The 19,715-nt window shown below is 39.0% G+C and overlaps 1 protein-coding gene across 2 annotated transcripts in view; it reads left to right on the top strand.

The window, feature by feature from the left end:
* JAM2 (junctional adhesion molecule 2) overlaps window positions 1-12,389 on the top strand; it is a gene marked incomplete at both ends in the record, with an annotated part of 64,699 nt that extends 52,310 nt beyond the window's left edge. For both annotated transcript variants that reach the window (XM_082840195.1, XM_082840196.1), the window contains 5 exons: window positions 1,380-1,479; window positions 6,117-6,224; window positions 7,993-8,008; window positions 10,737-10,779; window positions 12,357-12,389. In XM_082840195.1, coding sequence (XP_082696321.1) covers window positions 1,380-1,479; window positions 6,117-6,224; window positions 7,993-8,008; window positions 10,737-10,779; window positions 12,357-12,389 — 300 coding nt within the window. The remainder of the gene's footprint in view (window positions 1-1,379; window positions 1,480-6,116; window positions 6,225-7,992; window positions 8,009-10,736; window positions 10,780-12,356) is intronic.
* Between the last annotated feature and the right edge of the window lie 7,326 nt (window positions 12,390-19,715).

Genomic DNA, 19,715 nt, shown 5'->3' with positions numbered 1-19,715 from the left:
AGAGGAAAAGGCCTTAAATAGATCAAAACGCTGGCTGTTTTTAGGCACATATATTACATGAGGATACAAGACAATAAGGAAGTGCTCCTTAGAGGTTCATGGCCCCTCTTGGATGCAGTCAGCAGTGACCACTGTGGTACTGAGGGTGTGACAGGAGGATACTGAAAGAATGGGTCTGAGCACCCCTCTCACCCTCCTTAGGTCCTGGCAGGATTCTTGAAGGTGTCCAGAACACACTGAATTCCCTCCCTCCTACTAACTACCTAACCAACTTCTCTCCTTCTATCCATCTATCTACCCATTGTTTCTTTCCTCCTGTCTACCCGCCTGCCTCCCTTCCTTCTTTCTTTCCTTCCTTCCTTCCCTCTTTCCTTCCTTCCTTCCTGAAACTCTCCGAGGTGCTAAACTACTATGAAGCCTGTTACATCAAAGACTTGCCTTTCAGTTGCTTTGGCACAGAGTAGACAGAACAAGGGTTGGTTGGACTTTATCTTTTCATAATTTTCACAAATTCTACAACTGATAGAAGTTGTAATCCTATAAATGACATTAAGACTTTCCTAGGCCCTATGCTACTTCCTGGTAGTAACTCTGGCTCTTTAGAGGAAATGTTCATTGTTTGCTGCTGCAGTGAACTCACTGTGACTTAGAAAACTGCCTTTAAGGCCAAGGAGGCCTTTATTTATAAATGGTGTTTCCTAGGACTTAGAACTACCTACAATAGTTAATACTACCATGTGCTGTAAACTTTTAAAAATGCCCACTGTCTTCCTAACTGTACTACTTTTTCAGTATGACACACTAAAAAAGACACTTCCTGTATATATTTAAGTCTTTCTCTGTCAAATTAAACAGAGGCCTAGCTAATTACTCCTTGAAGACATGGCAGATTTCTGAATTCACTGTAAAGATATAAAGTCCTAGGGACTTCCCTGTGGCACAGTGGTTGGGAATCTGCCTGCCAGTTCAGGGGTCACGGGTTGGATCCCTGGTCCGGGAAGATCCCACGTGCCGCAGAGCAACAAAGCCCGTGCACCACAACTAGTGAGCCTGCGCTCTAGAGCCCGCGAGCCACAGCTACTGAGCCCACTCGACTAGAGCCCATGCTCCACAACAAGAGAAGCCACCGCAATGAGAAGCCTGCGCACTGCAGAGAAGAGTAGCTCCCGCTTGCCTCAACTAGAGAAAGCCTGCGTGCAGTAACGAAGACCCCACTGCAGCCAAAAATAAAGTAAAATTTAAAAAAAAATGTATAAAGTCCTAAGTCACTGAAAAGGAAAGACCGACTTAATGATAAATTTAAGGAACACAGTTCTTTTGGGAGTCTACTGATAGATTTATTGCTTAAGTAAATACGTATTTTTTTCTTCTACAAATAGCAATTTAATACTGTTTCAAAACTGGACAGTGGAGAATATTCCTGCGAAGCCCGTAATTCTGTTGGACATAGCAGGTGTCCTGGGAAACGAATGCAAGTAGGTAAGCACGAAATATTGGGAGGAACAAATGGTTTAAAATTAGTATGTGCAGGGCTTCCCTGGTGGCGCAGTGGTTGAGAGTCCGCCTGCCGATGCAGGGGACACGGGTTCGTGCCCCGGTCTGGGAGGATCCCACATGCCGCGAAGCGGCTGGGCCCGTGAGCCATGGCCGCTGGGCCTGCGCGTCCGGAGCCTGTGCTCTGCGACGGGAGAGGCCACAGCAGTGAGAGGCCCGCGTACCGCAAAAAAAAAAAAAAAAAAAAAAAATTAGTATGTGCAAATATTTGGGGGTGGAAGGAGCAAGGAGTAAGTAAGAGCTGAGTGATTTGAAGTATAAATGGAAGGGAATGTTTAAAATCAGTTTGACATAATATTACAAAAAGCAAAGATGCTGTTTTAATCCAGCTTCCAAGCAAGACAGGAATATTTATCATTGTATTTTATAGATTTTTGAATTTTTCCAATAATTAATTTTAAAATATGCTCATCTGACCAATCCCCTTTGAAACAAAAGCTAAGAGTCCTGTAAGTTGCTCAGAGTCAAGAATTCAGAATGGGGGTTCGAATTCCAGCTCTGCCACTTATTAACTACGGGCTCTTCAGCAAGTTAATTAACCTCCGTGCCTCAGTCTCCCCAAAATTGAAGTTATAATACACTGTCCTCATAGAGTTGTTAGGAAGATTAAAATAATTAATATTCAAAAGTGTTAGAATGGCACTGGTGTATTTTGAGCACTATATAGGTACTGGCTATTTTAATTGTTGGTAATTTGTTTCAAACCCCTGAAATAGTATGTTTATACTTATTGAAGAGTAGGCTGTCCAAAAAGACTTTTTTTTTTGGCCATGCTGCGCGGCTTGCAGGATCTCAATTCCCCAACCAGGAGCTGAACCCGGGCCACAGTAGTGAAAGCGCCGAGTCCTAGGCCACCAGGGAACTCACAAGACATGTTGAATATAGTTATGGATCTAGTTTGCTATAAAACATAGCTGCCATATATTATATTCACAAAATAAGTGTCTTAGAGTCGAATAAAATTCAGGCTCAATTATCTTTTCAGATTACATGAGTTTCAGAGCAAACATTGTTTTTCATTTTACTTTTAACAATTTGGTTAAACTTGTTCTTGTATGAAAGCCGTGTTTTGAAAATGGTTGTGTAATAGAGAGGGATGAGCTGGAGATGGCATCTGAGGGGTTAAAGGTCACTCTGGAGGGGGCTGCACCCTAGGTTTCAGGAGCTTGTCCTCAGCTTTGTGGGGTCAGAAATTCATTTTTTCAACACGTCTTGAGCTATGCAGATACATGGGCAGTAATTTATATTGTCTGTGTACAGTTAACTCTTAGCATGATATTTTAAAGAAAATATAATCTTATTAGACTTCAGGATATCCTAAAGTATAAGATATTCAATAGTATACTCTAATTTCCACAAGTAAGTTTGAATTTCAGGGTTTTTTTTTAAATTCGGGGACACATATTATCTACCCAACCCACTCAAGTGTTGACATTTAAAGTCAAACATAAGCATTTGCTTAAATTATCATAAAATATCCCTCTCAATGCCGCTTTGGAGTTATTAGAAAATTCACTATCACATTTTATTTTTTCTTTAAATGATCATGTTTAATTTCAGTGCCTAATTTAGTTTTTTTTTTTTTTTTGCGGTACGCGGGCCTCTCACGGCTGTGGCCTCTCCCGTCGCGGAGCACAGGCTCCGGACGCGCAGGCTCAGCGGCCATGGCTCACGGGCCCAGCCGCTCCGCGGCATGTGGGATCCTCCCGGACCGGGGCACGAACCTGCGTCCCCTGCATCGGCAGGCAGACTCTCAACCACTGCGCCACCAGGGAAGCCCTAGTTTTATCTTAAGAAATAATATAGGTGAAGTCATGGTTTTGACATGCTAGTTAAATTTTTCCTAGCATGCAGTGAATAAATACATAACAAACTTTAGATTTCTGTGTTTTGCTAGTAGTATCACTTTAATTTGAACATGATTTCCACATATCTATTCTTTCTGGTATAAGTTGACTTAAAAGTTAGAATTGCTTTGTTTAAAGCTCATCCATTGATCCTCGATGTTTTACATCCTTGGTTTGGAATTCAGATCTTTGGAAATACATAATTCATGAAGCCTCATTTCCAGTTTTCTTTGTGAAGTATCACCAACAACTTGTAACCAAAACCAGATCTGTTTACTGTTCTAAATAAATCCTTTCTGAAGTACAGAAAGAAAGTAAATCATGGGTTTGCTGATTATTCCCAGGTTGCTTTATTGTACAACTCCAGAAAATTCTGCTCATACTTAGCATTTGGTTCCTTTCCTTTTATTTTAGAATAATGATACCCTCCTTTTATTGTGGCTTTTTTATTAAGAAAGAACACACAATATTTTCATACGTGTTATTACATTTTCTCTTTAGTGAGGCATAATAAGGCAGGCATATTACTTGCTCAGAATCTCACAGTAATTACAAATGGGATGAACACAACTTACCTCTAACTTACAAGTCTTCTATCTTCTATTTTTTTGAAGAAAATAAAATAACATTTATACCATGACTTAGTACTTACTGGATAAGACAGTTTTTTTTGTTTAGAATTTGCCTTTAGCTTGAATACTTCATGGATGTCAGATTCATTGACAAACTACAGGACAGTTTTTTGTCAATGAAAATTTCAGTCTAAGGGTGATTATAGCCCTTAGGTTAAACCCTTTGTAGGTGTCAAATCATTGACTATTACAAAGAAAATTGTAGGCAGTTTGGTTCTCAGGAGTTTTATTTAGTTATTAATTTAATTTTGCCTTAGATTATGATTATTGTGTAGTTCTTTTTTTCCTCTCTGCTATTTTTTGTCCAAGTGAATAAATAGATGAATCTCCACCTCCCAATACCCAAGCAAATATGAACCGAGTTTATATCAAGCAATAATTAAGGTTTCCTACTCTAGTCAAATTACTCAGCCTTTTGAAAGATTGACCCAGTTTCCTTTTTTAAAAAAAAAATCAGTTAATATTTCAGAGGCATCTGGAAAAATTAATAACACTTGGCATTAAGAAAAAAAATTAAGACCAGGAAATTTTACGATAAGCAGACTCATTCAAATAATATTTCTTAAAAAATCATTCCCAAAATGTGCACTGCTTTAAAATATCTAAAATTACTAGTGAGAAACTGGTACCTAATATTTTCTCCAAGTTTTTTAACCATATGTTAATTAATACTTGCTTTTAAAAAAAGAACCATTTGTTCCTTTAAAAAGTGTAGGAATTTGCATATTAATCAATACATAAGAAGTGTCTAAATGACAGAAGAGTATGGCTCATGAAATCCTCATGGACAAGATGGAAAGATGTGACCCAAATTGAATGTGTAGATGGATTCACACATGGTTGGATCCCTCACCCAGAGCATGCTAGTAAATTTTGTTATATGAAGATATATGTCTAATAGCCTGTTAAATAGTTCTTTCCCAAAGTCATGTTTATCATTTTATTAATGACTTGAATGTATTTTTGATGCAGTTCCCAGTTGCAGAAATATTAACCTCAGAAGGTTAATAATCTAATTCTTCGGCAACAGAATCAGTAACTGGAAAAACCTCACAAGTTGGTAACATGGTAGTGATTTTTCAAAGTTAGGTCCAAAAAATGCAGTTATATTGGGTTAGAGGAAAGATGACTTAGTAGTAACAGGAAAAAGCCTGGGGAAGTTTAATTCATTTTTAACTTAATGGGATAACAGTTTAATGGCATATATGTATGTGGGTGTGTTATGTGTGCGTATGTACACACACCCACGCACAAGCCCATATAAATTCAAGAAAGAAGATGTTTCTGATACTTAGTTTTATAGAACAACAGTGGCATGGGCTTTCTTTGGGGTTGAATGAATTTTCCGTATTTGTGAAATTGACCCAGATGACGATGTAGAGGAATTTTAAGGAAAATTTGAGGGGAGTGTTGTAGTAGAATACTTGAACTCACTGAATTTCAAAGCTCACTTCCAATCTGATATTTAATCATATGGATTATTGCATCTCCAAATGCATGCAAGAGAATACCATACATTTTATTTCTGGATCATAGAACTTTTTAAAATTTCAGATTCTTGCAAGACTTAGCTCTGCTAATATTTTCAATCAATTTTGAACCATATCCATGGAAGTGAGTTAGTGGAACAGGCTTAAAAAGCATGAAACTATCTGTATTTATGGTATAGCTACAAAGGGGAGCTTTTATTTGTTTTGTTTTAATTTATTTATTTTTGGCTGTGTTGGGTCTTCGTTGCTGTGTGCGGGCTTTCTCTAGTTGCGGCAAGCAGAAGCTACTCTTCAATGCAGTGTGCAGGCTTCTCATTGCGGTGGCTTCTCTTGTTGTGGAGCACGGGCTCTAGGCGCGCGGGCTTCAGTAGTTGTGGCACGTGGGCTTAGTAGTTGTGGCTTAGTTGCTCCGTGGCATGTGGGATCTTCCTGGACCAGGGCTCGAACCTGTGTCCCCCGCACTGGTAGGCGGATTCTTTACCACTGGGCCACCAGGGAAGTCCGAGGGGAGTTTTTTGAGCTTTTTCGATTTAATAACTACATCGGTCCATCTTTTTGACATGAATTCATGCATGGTTTATTTTGCATTCCAGATGATCTCAACATAAGTGGCATAATAGCAGCTGTAGTAGTTGTGGCCTTAGTGATTTCTGTCTGTGGCCTTGGCGTGTGCTATGCTCAGAGGAAAGGCTACTTTTCAAGTAAGTGAATTTCACTCTTTGCCAGACAACTTCCTGTGGATATAGTTTTCTTCTGAGACACTGTTTCTCCTAAGATGTTCTAACAGACTCTGGAGAATATTTTTCGTTAATTTTCCTGCAGTAGAAAATGTCCAAGATGACATGAAGGTGAGTCATGAAGCATCCCGGCGAATATAGGGAGGAAAGGCAGAGGTGTCTCATCACAACATTCCAGGAATCATCACAGAATATGTGAGAGGCACCGGGGAGGGGCATAGCGCAGCGATACTGAGAGATGTGCAATGTGGATGGATATTTATAGCACATGTACATGTATTTAAGATCCTTTTATTTTAAGTAAGGGATCGTATATCTCAAGATGAAAATTAATTTCTAGTTTTATGATAAGAAATTTCATTGGAATAAATCTGTGAAATGTTTTATCAGTATAGAACAGTGGAATGTTGAATGTCAAATTTAGCACAACTGTATTTAGAAGACAATTGTTCAATTAAAAACTAGAAACCTATTGTATTATAGTTGCTTCTGAGGTTTTTAATTCTTCAAGTTTAGGTCTATTGGAACTCGCGTTTGGTGATACAATAGGTTTGATGTAAATGGATAAGATTTTTAAATGTTTTACTCTCTTAATGCATTTCTTTACTTCCAGTCTTCAAAATTATCTGAGACCTTCAAAATTGCACAACTCCATCAAGTCCACTAAAATTAGTCTATAAAGTAGAATTTTTAAGGATAATACATTTATAGCATGAACAAATTTTAGACCTGCTGTTTTTATAGTGAACATTAATTTTGAAATTTAGGTTTAAAAAGTATCTTATATCAAAATAAAACTTAAATGTAAAGGGGGTTTCTAATAATACCTATAAATAGGTATTGTAAAATGTTTCCATGAATGTGGTTTCAAGGATATTCCCTGTAATTAAGAATAACTGCTCTGTGAATGAATAGTAGCTGTTGTGTGGTGCTCCTATCCAGTCCAGTGTAATGTAATCCGGCTGAGTCCCCCTGCTGGTCAACAGTGGAAGTACAGACAGATAAGGTTGCTCATTCAAAATTCTTGTCTTTTCTCTCTACCTGCAAAGAATACCTGTCTGAGTGTTTTTATTAAAGACTTGGTAAACAGTTTTTCTTAAAATGCTGAATTAATTAAAGATTTTACGTGAATATTATTAGTTCATTAGCTAAGAATGTTACTCCCGTTTTCATCTAGCAGAAAATCTATCTAAGAGAACCATTTTCTTGAACTTGCATTTCAGACAGGGGCTGGCAAACTATGACCCATGGACCAAATCTGGTCTGCCACTTGATTTTCTAAGGCCCACGAGCTAAGAATGGTTTTTACATATAAACATTGCAGTCTATTTGATAATAGGGAACCCTAACATTGAACCCCTAAATAAGAGAAATGTTATCCCTCCAAAGAATTCCATTCTTCTAATTAGTAGACCTGTATTACAAGACTTTGATTATTATTATTATATTTTTAATTCATTGATAAAAATTTTTGAAAATTTGTTTTCTCTTTTGTTATGTAAGTACTTACTTAATATCCTCGATTTTACCTCTTTGCCCACAAAGCCTAAAATATTTGCCATGTGGACCTTTACAGAAAAAGTTTGCCAACGTTTGATTTAGGAGGTATACAATGTCAGCAAGTGAGAATCAAAACTGAGAAAAAGGAATTAAGCTCAAACTCATTTTTATATGAATCTGTATCATACCCTATTAATTCTTGCATTAATGATATATACTTGTTCTTTTGTAGAAGAAACCTCCTTCCAGTAAGTATACTTTCTTAATGCATGCCTTCCCCCATATCAACTACTTTTTTGTTCATCATCCGTTTAAAGTCAAAAGTAGGAAGTTGGGTTGTTTGTGTGGGTTTAATTCTATGGGCGGTGACTCGAATTCATCAAGAACACATCCCACCTCATGCCTCATGCCAACTTGTCAACGATGTTTAGTAACCTAGAGAAGAAATATAGTCACTAATTTGACTTTGTAGGCATTTCCATAGTACTACTTGAAAAACTTTTTCTGTGTTTTTCTAGATTTAAAATGTTCAAATAAATTTTTCCCTAAAAGTCATTTTACATTTCATTGAATACCAAATATATGTCCAACCCTGTTCTAGGGACTGATAACAGAGCAGTGAATAAAATAGACCAAAAAGCTCCTCTGCCCCATGGAGCTTGCATTCTAGTAGAGTAAGGCAGAAAGTAAACAATTACATGAGCGCAACAGTATGTCAGATTGTGATAAGTATTACGGAGAAAGATAAAGCAGGTAAGAGAATAGAGAATGCACAGGGGAGGAGTGGAGATTGCCCTTGTAAATAGGTGGTTAGAGAGGGCCTCACTGATGAGGGGACGTCTGAGGGAGTGAGATATGCAGATAAGCAGAGGGGAGAGAACAAAGGGAAAGATCTCAAGCTAGGCGTGCCTGGAGTATCTGAGGAACAACAAGGGGACTGGTGTGGTTGGAACAGAGTGAGAACAATGCAGGGAGGGGATGTGTGAACACAAATAGTGTAGTAGGGGCCAGATTATATGGAGTCTGTTCCAGGCAGTTGTGAGGAGTTTGGCTTTGGTTCTGAGTAAGATGGGACATCATTGGAGGTTCTTGAACAGAGGGATAGCATCTCATTTCATTCTTAGAAGCTCACGCTGACTGCTGTGTTGAGAATAAACTGTAAGGTGACAGAGGGTGGAGGAAGCAGGGAGAACAGTTAGGAAGCTACTAACTAATCTAGACAAGAGAAAATGGTGGCTGGTCCCAAAGTGATGGTGTCAGAAATGTTGAGAAGTGATAGGATTCTGGATATATTTTGAACAGTTTGCTGGTTGATTGGATGTGGGCTGTGAAAAGAAGAGAGAAATCAAAGATGGCTCCAAGGCTCTGGGAAAGATGAAGTTACCATTTACTGAAGTGTGAAAGGTTTCAGGAGGAGCATGTTTGAGAGTGGTGGTGTAGGTAGGCAGAGAGGTCTGTCTGGAGTGCTTTGAAATTTTAATATTTGAGATGCCTATTATACTGCCAAGTAGAGTTAATTAGTGAGTAACTGAATATATGAATCTGGAGTTTGGGAAAACATCTTAACTAGAGTTAGAAATTTAGGAGTCATTGGTACGTGAGATCTGGATGAGATCACCAGAGTCTCCAGTGTATTTGCAGTTGATTTGTGCCTGTCTTTGTATGTATGGAAATGGCAGACCCAACCTCGACTCTATGGGCGTTCCCCTCTACTCTCCGCTGCCATGCTTCGGAGACTTTGTCATCTCCTAAGTCTTTTGAAGACCAAGAAGATGCCATTGATTTCCTGTTCCTAGACTTGCTCCTCAGTGATGGTCTCTGAGCCTCATAATATCCCAGTGCAAGTTCAGGATGAGGTCCAAGTTAACAGGACTAGCAGTAGCCAGGTCAGGAGTGAGTTCTGAAAAGCAGGGTAGCCTGATGGTGGTATGGCCAATCCCCCATCGCACTCCAGGCAATTGTGAGGATTCCCACTTTTATTGAGTAAGATGGAAAGTGATTGGAGGGAGGGTTATGAACAGAGAAGAGACATCATCTTATATATGGAGAAAGGCTGGCAATGCTAGGGTGAGGGAGGTTATTCTTTCATTCAGTCTCTATTACTGTCTCTATTAACCCAGGGAGGCAATATCTTTATTCCTAGACACATCTTCCGTTTGTCAAATCCATGCTCCTCAAAATTTGTTGGACAATGAATTGGATGTTGTATTAGTCTGCTAGGGCTGCCTTAAAAGTGCCATCAACTGGTGGCTTAAACAACAGAAATTTATTTTCTCATAGTTCTGGAGGCTAGAAGTCCAGGCCTCTTTCTTTGACTTAAAGGTGGTGTTCTCCCTGTCTTCACACGATCTTAGGTTTAAACATCCCTGTTTATGTCTGAATTTCCTGTTCTTATAAGGATATCAGTCATATTGGATTAGGACCCACCCTAATTACTTCATTTTAATTTAATTACCTCTTTAAAGACCCTGTCTCTAAATACGGTCACATTCTAAGGTACTGGGAGGTTGGGACTTGAACCTGTGAATGTTTGGTGGGGACACAGTTCAGCCCATAACAGGTAACTGGAAACGTAGTCACCACATAAAACTTTCCTTCCATGGAAAAAATGAAATTTGAGATTATAATGATTAAACTTTCAAAATAGTAAATGTCAATGAGTTGAGTTAAAAGTTAGTAAGTCTCTGGTTTGCATATTCCGCAAAAGTCGTTAGTATCTAGCCCTAGGCTACAAGTAGACACACAGGGCTTCACACATATAGATATTTTGTTACATGGTTTTCTCTATGAATATTGTCTATAAATATAAGAAATTCAGTTAGGATTTCTGGGGGCTTTTGTACCTTGTTTACTAAGATAAATGTTCATCTTCCTGTTGAGAAAATGTGTGGAGGTAACATTAACTAAAAGAGGATATATGTTTTAGAATTGGAAGCAATAATATAGTAAATGCTGTCTTTTATGTTCCACAAACAGGAAGAGTAGTTCTGCATCTAAAGCCACTGCCATGAGTGAAAATGTGAGTATTTTTAAAGCATATTTCACTTTTAATATACCTTGTACTAGTGTCTACCGCTGGTCTTTAGAAGGAGCTAAATAAATGTTAGCTCCCATCCCCTGTCTGGGAAGGCAGCATTTGTAGAGCAGTGGGGCTTTACCATCCCATTATTTTCTCTCATTGTGTTTTCTATTATTAGTCGGCCTCCTTAGTATCATTAGATCTGGCATTATCAGCTCCATTTTATAGATGAAGAAATTAGGACACACATTCTCACAGTATTACAATGGCCAAGCTGGGACCCAGGTACCTTGATTCTTGTCAGCTTGACCAAGCAGATCACTTCCAGAAGATCTGTGGTTCCAGGACTCTCCTGTGGTTATTCAAAGCACTTGGAAATTTTAGGGATATGGAATATCCTCTGCTTTTGCAGAAAGGAACATTTCAGAAATCCTTGAAAAGATGCAAGAATTACTTAATTCAGATTGTTAAGGGAACATAATTTAGATGCTTGGACCCTTGTGTACTTTTGCATTTGTAAGCACTACATTGAAGCAGTAAATACCATCATTGCTCAGATTTTGTAGCTCTTTGGATGGTTATTCAGCCTTCTGGACTATTTTTCAGCAATACAGTGAGGGAAGGGAGGTTCCCGATGTTTTTAGAAGTCTAAGCCCTTTCTTGAGAAATGGAGCGCTACTTCCTTGAATTCCTTAGTACTCTGTGGCAGGGATTTGCTTAGATTTCCTTTCAGTAGAGCTTGGGTGGGGCGTGTATTTTAAACACTCAAGTGACTCTGATAGACACTAACCTTTAAGACCTACATACTGTTCCATAGACTTTTTTTCCCGCCAAAAATTAAAAAAATTGTCTACTCCACAATCTATCATGGAAATCACTTTATTTTGTGGTTTACAATACCAGAGCATATTGTTCATCAATTAGCAGACAAGCAACATGTTAACTCTATATTTGCTCCTATAATTTGTAGAAAATACTCCTTTGAGTGCGGAGTAAAATAATCTCACCTGACCAAATAGGAAGAGACACTTTGTGGCTGAGTCGGAAGAACAAAAGCTTTGCTCTTTTTCTTTGTCTTCTGCTCGGTTGCCCTCGTCAGCCAAGAGCAAGAGTGTCCAATTTGAATTCTGCCCCAGAGCAGGGTTTCTCAACATTGGCACTACTGTCATGTTCTCCTAATTCTTATATAACAATTTATATAAGAAATGACAATTTCTTCTAAGGCTTATATAACGAATGTTTTATAATTTCACATAATTCTTTCTTGTCCTGTATGTTGTAGGATGCTTAGGACCACCTGACCTCTACCTGCTAGATGCCAGTAGCATCCCCCCAGCAAACAGGACTTCTCCTGTTCTAATTCCCACTCCTACTTCTTTGCTCTTTAGGCAGAGATTCAAGGATTTGTCTCCTGGTATTTAATTATTTAGTTCCCCATAAAATAGATTTAATATACGCTGGTTTGTACCTGCAAGATTCTCATAGTGGATGTATCTTTGTATTCATAAGATTTCTATATTTCTTTAAATGTTAAGTAATACATCATATTTAAACTTGTTTTTTCTTTCTTCTCCTAGGATTTCAAGCACACAAAATCCTTTATAATTTAAAAGAATTCCATCTTTGCGATGCACCAAAACCCCAGTTGTTGCACTATTAAAAGATTATAAAACTCTGCTTTGTCTTACATTTGCCAAGAGGTACATGAGGAGGTGAAATTGGTGTTTCAGTATAATCTTTATGACTGCTACATCACTTGAAATTTTTATTTTACACAAATAGTTTTGTCAGCAGCTAAAATACAGTCTGGCTTCTTGTGTCTGGACAAAGTTAAAGGAGTCAAAATACTTTGTAATATTCTGGGGCTTGTGAAATGTTAAATATCGTAACTTCTAGAGTAAGTTACTAAAAATATATCATACTGGTTGTGAAATTAATCCACAGAGCATGAAAATGTAAGCTGTATGCACCCTCTGTGCAAGAGTCTGATTTAGAGGGTTCAGAAAATACTCTGACAGATGCAAAAGGAACCTCTGGTCTCATTATTCTGTTGCTCATTTATCACTAATATATTCACAGAAGGGAAGTGGCAGGAAGGGTCTTACACCCAAGGATTTGCACTTTTTGTTTACTTTCATGTCTGAGAACCAAAATCAACATGAAGAAAAATACCTAATGACTAGAGCTCACTCACCTGGTGTGTGCCGTTGATTTCTTCATTAAACATCAGTCTGAGAGTTAAACACAAACCCAAGTGTCTTATTTCACCCCCAGAGCTGCTTGTTGCTATTTCCCTCCCCTAAGTCCCCTTTGAAGAGGATCGGTGACTTTGACATCAGAACTCGCCATTGGAACCAACACACATAAACCTACAGATACTTGTCCCTGCGTGATGGTGACTTCACATCTCTCTGTCTCTAAAATTCGTGCAGTGAAATTTTGCATTGGGCCGAGTCCCTTGCAGTTACAGCCAGTGGTTTTCCAACCCTGCTTATGGCAAAGTCAGGGATATGGAGGGGAGGACAGGTTGCCTGACAAGTAAAATGAGATGAAACGGCTCAGGGTGGCTCCTGGCACCTGGTGCTACGCTTGATACATAGAAAACACAGGAGAAATGAAATGAAAAATGGGTCCGATCATCTGGTTTCTAAACTGATAGATCACAAGGACCTCCAGCTAGTGTTACAAAGTGAAAATTCCAATGATCCATGTAATAGGGAGAGTAATTAGACTGTGTTAAAAGCATAATCATCCAGAACTTATTTTGATCATTCGTTTCATATTGAAAAGACAATATGGCTAGGGCATTTCCAGTTCCAGGCAAATCTAGACGAAAAGGTCCCTCACTACCTTTGACAACTTTGAACACGGTTAAACTGCTTTTAAAGGAGTCCACTCTTTTGCCCAATAGGCAGAGCAAATCGCCAGGATTCACGGGACAGACAGTTGGATTAAGTACTCACCAAGTGCCGAATATGTGCCTGGACACCAGGTCACTGGGAAGATGCCTGTTGTCACACTGCCCCCACTTGTCTGTGACATTCAGTGATTCTCACCAGACCTCTTCCAACAGTTTCCGCAAAGGGCCAGGTAGTAGATATTTTAAGACATGTAGGCCATATGGTCCCTGCCATAACTGCCTGTACTGTACTCAACTCTGCCATTTTTCATGTCATGGTATTGTAGCATGAAAGCAGCCACAGACAATACTTTTAAAATGGTCATGTTTGTGTTCTTAAAACAGGAGGCACAGACAGGATCTGGTCCATATGCATAGTTTCCCAACTCTTGGTGATGAAGCATGAAAAGAAAAAAAACAAAAAACTATCATTATAATTCTTAGAGCATTTCGATTTTGTTTTCATGAAGTAAAATTGTGTTTTATAAAGGTTAGGGCGTTAGTATCTTTAATAGCAAGTTTTAATTATTATCATTGTAACCAGATTTAATTTATTTTTACTTGGGGGTTTAACCTAACTAAATCTGGAACAACTGTTTTTCAATACAGCCTTGAAAAAAACTCCATCTCACAGGTGGTTTTGTCTGATTAAAGTCTACATTAATAAAAATAGCTGAACATGTTCAATTTTTTAGTCCCATTTAATGGTGCAGGGGAAGAGTCATTCACCTATTGTTATTCAAATGAAACCCAGGAAACTAGTCCCTCTTACTGTCTGTAGCTACAAGGCTAACGCTTTAGCTGCCTAAGATGAGAATCTCATCTCTCAGCCTGGGTGCCTGCCAACCTTTCCAATGCTGAAAAAATGCTCTGAAAGTAAAATGTCACAACTATTTATTGAACACTTTATATATGTCGTGGAAGTGGGGGGTGGATGGAGTTGAGGCTGTATAAAATCTCAAATTCACCTCAACGATTGTATAAAGAGGGCAATGTCGTCAGTTTACAGATGAGGAAACTGAGATGAACTGAGTCAGTGACTGCCAAGTTTACAAAGCTGACAAGTGAAGAGGCAGTGTCTATGTGACCCAGGTCTATCCGATGCAGGATGTTTTACACAAGATGTTTTTTCTCTGCCCCCAACATTCCTTCCTTTGAAATTCTCAAATTCTTCTCTCCTAGGACAGCTTCCCTTCACCCTGCCTAGTCTCACAGCCTGTGATACTTTCTGCCTTCCCTTTGCCCCTACCCCAGGTAAATGCCATGGTGGATCATTTCATCCCCTTGCCACAGATACCCAAATCTTTAATCTTATTTTTTTCAAGATTGAAGCTAACCACGATTTAAACTTAACCACCATTTAAATTATATTCTCTACCACTACCACCCTCCCTATCTCCATTTTCAACCTCCCATTTATTCACAGACTCCATCATTCAGTGGCACGATTGTCACTACTTTTTATCTCCGGCTACTATCTCACACCTTTTGTCTTCTGCTACCTTCCTCCCTCAAGTACCCCCTCTCTTAGTAGCACTTTTTTTATATATAATAACAAATGTTTTTGTTAGTTTTACTTTTTAGTTTCTAATTTCTTTTGTTTTAAACACCTTTATTGGAGTATAATTGCTTTACAATGGTGTGTTAGTTTCTGCTTATAACAAAGTGAATCAGTTATACATATGTTCCCATATCTCTTCCCTCTTGAGTCTCCCTCCCTCCCACCCTCCCTATCCCACCCTTCTAGGTGGTCACAAACCACCTAGCTGATCTCCCTGTGCTATGCGGCTAGTTCCCACTAGCTATCTATTTTACGTTTGGTAATCCCACTACTGGGCATATACCCTGAGAAAACCATAATTCAAAGAGTCATGTACCAAAACGTTCATTGCAGCTCTATTTACAATAGCCAGGACATGGAAGCAACCTAAATGTCCATCGACAGATGAATGTATAAAGAAGATGTGGCACATATATACAATGAAATATTACTCAGCCATAAAAAGAAACGAAATTGTTATTTGTAGTGAGGTGGATGGACCTAGAGTCTGTCATACAGAGTGAGGTAAGTCAGAAAGAGAAAAACAAATACCGTATGCTAACACATATATATGGAATCTAAGAAAAACAAAAAAGTCATGAATAACCTAGGGGTAAGACGGGAATAAAGACACAAACCTACTAGAGAATGGACTTGAGGATATAAGGAGGTGGAAGGGTAAACTGGGACAAAGTGAGAGCGTGGCATGGACACATACACACTTGGTAGCACTTTTAATCTCTCCTGTCCTGAAGGCTCCTTTGCCCTCTAGTCTCCCCCTCACACACCCCATCAGTCTAACAGTTACTGCCAGATTACTCTCTTGAACAGTCAACTCCCTTCTCCCTTTTCTCCCATCCCCTTGCTGAAAACCTTTCACTCTTTTCCTTTACATAGTCTCTCACCAAGGTCTAAACATTTTACCCTGAAATTCAGGGCCTCCCCCCACGTACACACGTTGTCATATTGTCACACCTACCTGTTCAGCCACATGTTCAAACTGAACTAAGGTCATTGCATCTCAACGACCCTTTTTTCTTCTCCTTTACCTGGAAAGCTGATTCTCCTAATCACAAGATATGTAGATTCTAGTTACTCTTCAGGACATCTTTCAAATTCCACCTTCTCTATGCAGCCTTCCCTCTTCTACCTTCTGGAAGAAGTTTCTTTCTTCTCTGAATTTCCATAGCACTTGGTTTTCTTATGGCACTTGTTGGTTTTATATTTCTTAATACAGTTATGTATGTACATCTCTGGCATCACCACCAATCTATTAATAGAAACACTTTGAGAAAAGAGCCACGTTTTACATACATATTTATAAGCCCCAAAGTATTTAACTGTATCTAATGTGTAGTCAGTATCCAGTAAGTGCTAAATGAATTTTTTAAGATCAAAAGAGCACTTGTGAAAGGGCAATTTAAAGAGTATTTATTGATAAAATTTCTCCATAGATTTAGAATATTAATACTGTATTTTGCAATGTTATTATAATCCAGTTCATTTGTTATGCAGAGTCACACAAATTAATGCTCCATGAATTAAGGCTGGACAGACATGACTTTTATTCTACTCCTATTAGTTATTAGGCATCCATTTCCATACAGTCCTTAAAAAGATCTTAAAATATTTTTCTACTTTAAAGTAAGACATACTAGAGTATGTCTTTATACTTTTTACTAAGAAAATGTTGTCAAAACAAATGAATAGTGTGTCAACAAAGGACTTAACTTCTTTAAGACTGAGGGCAGATGGTTTTAAAGCTCCATTTTATGATCTGTTTTCAACACTGAATGTGCTACACAGAAGTGCTTCTTAAAGATGGTGTAAAAACTGAGATTTTTTTATGACCTGTAGTTAGATTCCTAAAGCTGCCCCCTGCCATTTAACTTTTCATTCTCAAGCTTCCTTTCCTTCCAAATATTTAACTACCATGAATTATACTGAAGTTGCTGTAGGTCAAGAAACCTAGTTTTCTAAATTTTAGGATAACATATAGCAAAAAGAATTAGAAAAAGTTTTATATGTAAAGACATATTCATGTAACAGAATGTCGACTGGGATTTTTCCTGTTGCCTGAAGGCTGACAAGTACCTCACTTTCTAAAGAAACCCATAACTAATTTGGGTATAAATACCTGCTTTGATGTTCATGAAGAGACAGTTGTGCTACCCTGAAATTATTACCCTGGTCGTCTCTCCTTTACCCCACCACACAAAATCCATAAACTAAAGTGTGTAGGGATGGATTGGGGGTGGGGAGCAATGGAGAGAGACAGAATGAATTGTCCAAGTTGTGTGAGTTTGCCAAAGTTGTGAGTTCTACTTCCCAACTCACCCCCCAAGGCAAGTAAAGAGAATTTTAAAGAGAATCACCTGCAACAATTGAAGGCACATGCCAAGAAGCAAAGAGCTATTTGAGCAGAGTGAAAAGAGAGTTGGAAAAAGATATCAAGGTAGAGAGCAGGGGAAATGGTGAAGCACCTATCTTCCCATTGTGTCTCAGGGCAAGGATGTGTGAGTTTCCTGTGGTCAAGTAGGCATCTTTGAAAGTAGCTGGCCTTGAGCCTTCTTGCCAGTGTCTGAGAGCAAACATCTGAAATAAGAGTCTGTGAACTGGACCATTGAGGTGGGAGCTGAGGGGAGTTTGGAAGAGATGGGTCGGACCTCCCATTTAAGGTAATCTGCATAATAGGAAACTTTATAGCCCACAGAGCCTTCCAAGAACTCATACATTAAGAATCTAACCAGAGTAAGCATTTATAAGCCTGCCACACCAAGGGTAGCAACAATCAGAAACAAAAATTCTACACTAAATGGATTTAAGTAAAAATCGCCTACAACGGAAGCCCTCTTTGGTTATTGCTATTTTTATTAAAGGGAGTACTAGACACGTAACAGGCAGGCACATGTCCATTTCCAGTTCCTGTACCTTTCCTCAACTCAAACATGCCCTTATAAGAACACCAGTCTTCTTATAAGGACACCTGTCAGACTGGACTCAAGCCCACTCTAACAACCTCATTTTAACTTAATCCCATTTAAGGGTCCCAATCCCCAAATACAATCATATTGGGAGGTTCTGAGAGTTAGGGCTTCCACATAGGAGTTTTAGGGGAACACGATTCAGCCCACACCACCAGGCAAGGGAGAAAAATGCCATTTTAAACAGCTAAAAGCCTAGAAAGTTGAGGTCATTTGTAGTAACATATAAGGTGGTCCCAAATGCTAAGTGCAGGACCACTTTCTTGTAGGCTGAAGTAACAGATAAAGGCTGGAGTTTGCAAATTTGGGGCAGCCTTACCAGAAAGTTGAAGGGGCTATGAGGAAGAAGGGGCAATGGTTAACATCCATGACTCAAAGCACCACTACAGCATTCAGTTGGAAAAAAAACAAGAGCACTTCTCTGGTCAAAATTTAGCTAAATGCATAGCCCTAAGATATAGGGCATGAGTAGGATGCTTAACACAGTATCCCTGCAGAAAGCCACAAATAGAGTCCTTCTGTTTACATAATGAAGAGATTGGGATGTTCAAGCAAACTCCAAGTAGTTGCGAGACAGACAAAAAAAAATTATGAAGATAATAGGTGTGAGATTATAAAAGGTAAAATTCAACTAAACTCTGAATTGGGGAGGGAAACATGAACGGAAAGGGTCAGCCCCATCTCCACCTAGACTGGCAGGGTCGCTGTTGACCCCAGGCTGCTTGCTTGCCACAGGAAGGTAGAGTAGAGCCACTTCAGGGGAGGGGAGGTTAGACAAAGGAACAGATCAATGAGGCTTCCTTGGTTACCTTTAATGGTGCCATAATGAAACATGGAATTCTGTTTCAACGTCTACAACTATTTAAAAGTAGTCCAACTGACCCATCATTGCTTAGCTTCATTTGAAGAAAACTGGGCAGTTTCTTCCTACTACTTTACCCTCCCCAATTCCATCTCTTCACATCTTACTAATCACACCTATATCATTAGGAAATATTTATGGATCTTTTGAAAAGTATTCCTCACCAGGTTGAGACTTCAGCTAGTATGGCATGCCATAGTAAAAATCTATTTCTCTTTTGAAGTGAGCTAACCTCATAAGAAAGGCTGTATTTTTGACTTCACATTTTTGAAGAAAATCTCTAAAGCTTTACTAAAGACAGGTATTTACTGACATAAGTCAGAGAGACTGTCAGATAGAAAAAGGCACAACTGCTTTTCCTGTTTTTAAAAAAGAATAATTAAAAATAAAACCATCTACTCTCTGAAATTTTGATGTGCTTGCTCTGCCACTTCTCTGGCACATCATATCTGCTGGACCTTCCATCAGCTGGGCAAACAACACCACAGAGCTTTATATATATATATATTTTTTGCAGTACGCAGGCCTCTCACTGTTGTGGCCTCTCCCGTTGCGGAGCACAGGCTCCGGACGCCCAGGCTCAGCGGCCAGGGCTCACAGGCCCAGCCGCTCCGCAGCATGTGGGATCTTCCCGGACCGGGGCACGAACCC

This window comes from Leucopleurus acutus (assembly GCF_964270905.1).
Source record: "Leucopleurus acutus genome assembly, chromosome: 5".
Lineage (NCBI taxonomy): Eukaryota > Metazoa > Chordata > Mammalia > Artiodactyla > Delphinidae > Leucopleurus > Leucopleurus acutus.
This window is presented reverse-complemented; position numbering and strand designations above follow the sequence as displayed.